At 44.2% G+C, this 6,951-nt stretch overlaps 1 protein-coding gene across 2 annotated transcripts; it reads left to right on the forward strand.

Moving 5' to 3' along the window:
* Positions 1-280: 280 nt before the first annotated feature.
* Positions 281-5,168, forward strand: LOC123439151 (PR5-like receptor kinase). Of its 2 annotated transcripts, XM_045115897.1 has the most exons (2): positions 281-448; positions 3,176-5,168. In XM_045115897.1, exons 1-2 carry the CDS (start codon positions 394-396, stop codon positions 5,032-5,034), a joined length of 1,914 nt encoding a protein of 637 aa, XP_044971832.1. In that variant the 5' UTR covers positions 281-393; the 3' UTR covers positions 5,035-5,168. The 2 variants fall into 2 exon arrangements, with proteins under 2 accessions (XP_044971832.1, XP_044971831.1); XM_045115896.1 differs by lacking the exon at positions 281-448 and having other exon boundaries at positions 3,070-5,168.
* The last annotated feature ends 1,783 nt before the right edge of the window (positions 5,169-6,951 follow it).

Below are 6,951 nucleotides of genomic sequence, written 5' to 3' on the forward strand. Positions count from 1 at the left end.
TAACAAGTAGCAAACCTTTTCCAAAAATAATTAACAAGTAGCAACAAAAAAATCACAGGCTCTGAGAAACACAAGGAAAAAAAAATTCAACTCTCCCCGGATGATATTTTACCAAGAAGAATGCTTTTATATGATAACACCTATGCAAGATCTGATCGCATTAACTGTCGTGTTTGCATAGCTCTTAGAGTCAAAATCATGAAACAACGCATTATCTGGATGTAACTCTTCTTTTTTATTTCCTGAAAACATATAGATATAATCCCTATCATTCTTCCAGGCTGTTAGCTGTCAGTCTACTGTCATAGCCACAGGAGCCCTATCTCCAGTTTGCAATTGAGACTCTGCTTCAAGTTAACGAGTGCAATCAGAAATCATATCACAAAGGAACAAATGGCAGTGGTGAGTGCCACTTCGGCTCTCCACCTCCTGCCTCTCCTCCTCCTCCTCCTCCCCGTTGCCACCATCGCGAACAGTACATCCGTGGGCATTATCATTGATACGAATGCAAGCAGATCGCCTACAGCTAAAAGACCCATGCCCGCACCCCCGGCCAAGGTAACACCTACGGCCCCAAGTGATCCACCTGCATCCCCGGCCACGGTAACACCTATGACCCCAAGTACTCTGCCAGCACCTATTGGGACAACAAGCATGAAAGAGAAACCCTTCACTGTAAGAAGAGATGTTGCAATTTTAGCTCCTGTAGGTGGCTTCATGTTGCTAGGTTTTTACAAACATATTTTTTCACAAAACAACAGACAAAAAAACTGTGCCTCTCTTGAAAGAAAATAAAAACGGGTTTTTCGTTTCTGAAAGGCACGACCGCGAAGCAAACCTGTGCCTCTCGCGGAAACAAAATCATGCCTTTTACGAAAGAAAAAACAAAAATAAAATCACCTTTTTATTTTCGAGAGGCATGACCGTGCCATTCGCAAAAGTTAATCCGTACCTCTAGCAGAAGCAAAACCGTTCGAATCACGAAAGAGAAAGAAAACAGAAAACATGTTTTTTTTTTCGTTTCCGAGGCATGGTCGTGCCTCTTGCGAAAGCAAATCCATGCCTATCGCGAAACTAAACTATAACTTTCGCGGAAAAAGGAAAAAAACAAAAAACATGTTTTTATTTTATTTTTGGGAGGGTCCTCTCATGCCAAAAAAAAACCGTGCTTTTGGACACGTTTTATTTTGTGCAAAAGCTAAAAAAAGGGCAAAAAACAAAACACAAAAAGAAATCCACCTAAAAAGTCAAAAAACGTGTGCGATAAAATAAAAAATAAAAAATCAAAGGGAACACTCAGAGAATGGCACGTGACGATGACTAAGAACACAACACGTAGGAATGATCGTTAAAACGCTTATGCTAGCCAATTAGTTGCTCTCCAGGCGACCAATATATTGACAAGCGAGGCTCTTCAACAGCGCTCGCACGAGCATTCCAGGCTGCAGCCCAACTTGGTACCTTGCTCCGCTAGACTGCTTCGCTCGCTCGCCTGGATTACTGTACTAAAATAAGTGTTGTTTGTTTTCAGGAAAAACATAGCCTTTGGTTTTTGTACATTAAAAAATCGTAAATTCATTTTTTTCACGGATTTAAACAAAGTTCACAATTTTCTTAAAAAAAATTGCGAATTTGAAAAGATGTACACGAAATTGAATTTTTGTCACAAATATCAGAATCGTTCATGATTTTGAAAAAAAACATGAATTGTAAGAAGGTTCAGGGATTTGAGAAAACATTAATGAATTTCAGAAAAGTTCTTAATTTTTTTTTCAGATTTGACTAATAGCATAGAAAACTGGCTATGTTTGAAAAAAGTTCATGCATTTGAATACAATTCATAATTTTTTTAAAAAATAAAAGGAAAATCAGAATGGAAAAATAAAATTCAAACAAAAAACCGGAAGAACAAACAAAAATATATGAACCGAAAACTAGTCGAAATCTTCTAGAAGCTTCCGCAAATGCATCACATAGCGTTTTCTGGATTGGATTGTGGGAAGAAGAAAGGTTTTCTAGATTGAGCGTGAAAAAACTGAAGTAACCAGTTTGTATGAACACATATTTGGGAGCTCCACATTCACACACACACAAAATATTTGCGAGCTCCACAGTAGTGCTTATGGAGTCCCTCGAAAATGCTGGCACTCGCGTGAAAGTTCTCATGGGCTGTGGCCCATAAAGCAATTCACTCTGGCTGTCGGGACCACCTCACTTGCCTAAAAAAAAAAAAAACTTGCCTCGCCAAACCGCCAACCACCTCCGTCGATCCGACTGGTTCAAAGAAAAAGCCAAACATTCATTCGTTCAGTAGAAAAACCGACTTCTGAATTTTATTGGATAAATAAATTCATACGTTCAAAAAAATAATCATGGATTTACTTGAGAAATTCCCACACTTGCAAAAAATGTGCTCGCAATTAAGTAGTTGTGGTGAGTTAGACATGGATGCATACGCTTGACGGGGCATGTCTGTCAGTCAAGGAGGCCTCCGGCTGCTTGGACTGCTTCCAGGGAGCTGCCGACTGGTGTCAACTTCAGCTTGTCTCCACCACCAAAGTGCTTCTTCCTTGCCCGTTCAAAAAAAAAAAAGTGCTTCTTCCTTGATCTGCTGCCTCCATATATATTCCACATCAGAATGCCACAGCAAAACATAAAGCAGATCAGGAATGAGCAAAGATGAGCAATCTGGCAAGTCTCCAACATAAAAAAAGAAGTTGATATGCAATCTCTGAGGACGACATTTACCGAACAGAGCGTTTTACTAATGTAAGATTTCCTCGGATGTACATTTCTTACCGACAAAATCACCAAACAACACATTATACAGATGTATTCTTTTTATAATCATTACACGGACGCACTGTACAAATGTATGTAATCCTTTTTACAATTTGGATTCGGAAGGGACTAACAAGTCCTGCAAAAGTCTGGTCCTACCAAACGGTTGTCACTGTGCAGCATGTTGAAGAGGCTAGCTGTTGTATGCTGACCGTGGAACGGAATAATTCAACGGTGTCTCTGTTATCCCCACTCTTCCACTCCGTTAGCTGTCACACTATAGATCATGAGCCCTATTGCAAGTTTGCAACCTAGACCGTCTCTGATTCTCCAGTTCTCTTCCTCTTCCTCTTCCAGGCATTGATGGGCGCCGCTTCCGCTCTCTTCCTCTTCGTCCTCGTTATCACGGGCGAGGCCGCCACACTAGGAATCACCAACCAATGCTCCTACACCGTGTGGCCGGCCGTCGTGCCGGGAGGTGGCCGGCAGCTCGATCCAGGGGAGGCATGGGTGCTGGACGTCCCCGCCGGCAACACATCCGGCCGCGTCTGGGCACGGACGGGCTGCACGTTCCATGGCGAAGGTAACGTGTCGTCGTGCCAAACTGGTGACTGCGGCGGCTTGCTCGCCTGCACAGCCTATGGCCGGCCGCCCAGCACGCTCGGTGAGTTCGCGTTTGGCGGCCTCAACGCCGTGGATTCCTTCGACATCTCCTTCATGGACGGCTTCAACGTGCCCATGGACTTCCTGCCGGTGCCGGTTCAGGTTCAAGGAAGGGCAGGGTGCGTCAAGGGGCCGCGCTGTCCAGCCAACATCACATCGCAGTGCCCAACAGAGCTGAAGGCTCCGGGGGGTTGTAACAGTGCATGCAGGGTGTTGAAGCAGGACAAATACTGCTGTACCGGGAGCGCGGCACACAATTGCAGCACCACCAACTACTCGGTCTTCTTTAAGAAGATGTGCCCAGATGCCTACAGCTACCCCAAGGATGATCCCAGCAGCACTTTCAGTTGCCCGACGGGCACCAACTACCAGGTCGTCTTTTGTCCCCTGATGAATCAAGCAATGTCGCCTCCAGCTGAAAGTCCCGTGGCTCTGCCTGCGCCTATTGGGCCAACAAGCATGAAACCAAAATCCTCCACTGTAACAAGAGTTGTGACAATTCTAGCTCCTGTAGGCAGCTTCATTTTGCTTACCGTCGTCTTCCTCCTCGCCTACTTTATATGTAAGCGGAGAACACATAGACAACATGAGATGGAGGAGGAGGAAGAGTTTGGGGAGCTACAAGGAACACCAATCAGGTTCACATATCAACAGCTAAAAGCAGCAACCGAGCAATTTGCAGACAAGCTAGGGGAAGGAGGATTTGGGTCTGTTTTCAAGGGAAAATTTGGGGATGAAATGATTGCAGTAAAACGTTTGGATCGAGCTGGTCAGGGCAAAAGAGAATTTTCTGCAGAGGTTCAGACAATTGGCAGGATTCATCATATTAATCTGGTGAGTTTGATTGGTTTCTGTGCAGAGAAATCCTATAGGCTCCTGGTGTATGAGTATATGCACAAAGGATCCTTGGATAGATGGATCTATTGTCGACATGACAACGATGCTCCTCCTTTGGATTGGAGCATCCGGTGCAAAATTATCACTCACATAGCTAAGGGTCTCTCTTATCTTCACGAGGAGTGCACAAAACGGATTGCTCATTTGGATGTCAAACCACAAAACATCCTCTTAGATGATGAATTCAATGCTAAACTTTCTGATTTTGGACTATGCAAGCTCATTGATAGGGATATGAGCCAGGTGGTTACTAGAATGAGAGGCACACCTGGATATTTAGCTCCTGAATGGTTAACATCGCAAATCACAGAAAAGGCTGACGTCTACAGCTTTGGTGTTGTGGTCATGGAAGTCATCAGCGGAAGAAAGAACCTCGACACTTCCCGGTCAGAAGAGAGCATCCATCTTATTACCCTATTGGAGGAAAAGGTTAAAAACGACCACTTGGTAGATTTGATTGACAGGAACAGCAACGACATGCAAGCACATAAGCAGGATGCAATTCAGATGATGAAGCTCGCGATGTGGTGTTTGCAGATTGATTGCCAAAGAAGGCCTAAAATGTCTGAGGTGGTCAAGGTCTTGGAAGGTGCCATGAGTGCAGACAACAATATTGATCATAACTTTGTTGTTGCTAGGAATGTGATCTCCTCAGTTCCACCTCTATCTTCACATGTATCGGGGCCCAACTGAAATGAGGCAATTCTGGAAAGATAGGCAATTAGATAATGGGCAGGACAGGAGATTTTCTTATGTAAATCAAAAGCCATGATATGTTGTATTTTTTGTCAGATTACTACAACCTGAAGCCGCTCAGCTTTAACTAATTCCGTTGTAATTTCTTTGTCCAGTTACCTCTGTTTCGGGTTACTTTAGAAACTTGAAATTAATAGCATGTCCAAAAATGTTACTGAAGAAAGCAGATAAATGCGCAGAATTGAAGTGGTTTTAAGTTCTACAAAATTTGCACTGCTATTTTTTTTTTACGAAGTTAGGTGATGTACTTAAAGTTTGTAAGCATAAGAAGATGTCACGGTTTCCTCAATGAAAAAGATTTCAAGGATGGCTTAAATCTTTCGAATTAGAAGAACTGCTAAATGGCAAATTACATTGGGAATCTGCTCTCCCTGCACCACTCCAGATAACTTAGTTTGATGGGCACCTTTTTAGTTCCACTTGAAATTTAGAGGATTTTGCGATAACCTCCATCAGAATATTTAAGGTTTTGGGCTGGCAAAGCAATGTGCAGGGGATGAAATTAAGCATCACTGCACTGGCTGCAGCTAAACCATTTTCTTGGAACTTTGGACAATAAACTACGATTCAGATGTTCAAAGCTATGAAATGCTTTTGCTGGAACTAGAACTGGAGCTAAAAGGGAAACTATGCCTCTGAAGCCATTTGTTCCAATTCTGGGCCAGCCGATGCACCAAAGTTAGGGAATGTACAACTATATACTACTCCCTGTGTTCCTAAATATTTGTTTGTTCAGTTCTCCACAACAACAAGTATCGTGGTACAGAGGGAGTATCACATTTGATTTTCTATTCAATTAGCGTTTGTGTTGTATAGTAAGTTGTAACCATCGACCAGTATAATGTGATGACATTACATCAGAGCAACCAATAATGTGTACAAGACGCCACTGCAGCTCGTAATGACTTATCCTTGTCCTTCAGATGCCATACTTGTGTAGTTGGTCGTCGTTCCTATGGAATGGAAGATCTGATATATGATATGAGCTGCCCCCCATGAACCTGTTGCACGAATGATCAGTTGACGCGGGGGTTACCTCTATCGACTAGCATTGGGTGAGTACCAGACCGAAGAAGACGGCGGCGACGGGTCCGTCTCCGGAGTCGGGCGATTAGGAGCGGCGCGTCTGCAGATGGGATGCGGCGGAAAGATGTGGTGCTGGGGATGGAGGATTCGTGGCGAGCAGTGGCGGCGGCGCGTGAGGCACGGTCCAGTTCGCCGGCGCCGGCAACAGCGGCGCGCCGCGGATGAGGGTACCGCCGCTAGTCTTGGAGTCGGGGGATGAGGACGGCCCAATAGTCCAGTACCCAGCCAAGCCCACCAAATGTCGCGGACAGGAAGCGCAGGGAAGCGTGGTTGAATAGCGTGGTTGAATAGCGCAGGGATTCATGTCGATGCAGGCATCAGACCTTGGATGGCTGCGGTCTTCCATGACAATAGTGGGGTTTACTTAGGCAGCTCAACTCTAGGTATTGAATCAATGAAAAAATAAAGTGCTATGTCAAAATAACGGCACCTTAAATATATGCTATTAGGAAGACGTTGTACATAGATTTTTCTTAACGAGTCATTTCTCAAAATACTATAGCTTACTATTAGCAACGCTATGGCACGTTATTTTTTTCACTGCTATGGATTAATATGCATGACTGCACGAGGTCAAGTCGTTGTTCTCCAGAAGTACTAGAGAGAAAATGAATGAATCAGAGGTGTGTGTGGAGTACATACACTGTCCATGCCGACCAGGGAACAGAGATAACGAGGCTAGAGCTTCCTCCCAGCTTCAAGGCCTCGATCAGGTGCCGCGCAGCTTCCTCCCAGCGTGATCTTGTGATCGAGAATGATTTCCATTCT

The sequence above is a fragment of the Hordeum vulgare genome, chromosome 3H (genome assembly GCF_904849725.1).
Source record: "Hordeum vulgare subsp. vulgare chromosome 3H, MorexV3_pseudomolecules_assembly, whole genome shotgun sequence".
Classification (NCBI taxonomy): Eukaryota; Viridiplantae; Streptophyta; class Magnoliopsida; order Poales; family Poaceae; genus Hordeum; species Hordeum vulgare.

Coding starts and splice junctions, on each gene's coding strand:
- LOC123439151 (XM_045115897.1), top strand. CDS start 394: ATGGCAGTGGTGAGTGCCACTTCGGCTCTCCACCTCCTGCCTCTCCTC. Junction 449..3,175: donor CCTGCCTCTCCTCCTCCTCC/TCCTCCCCGTTG, acceptor TCTTCCTCTTCG/TCCTCGTTATCACGGGCGAG.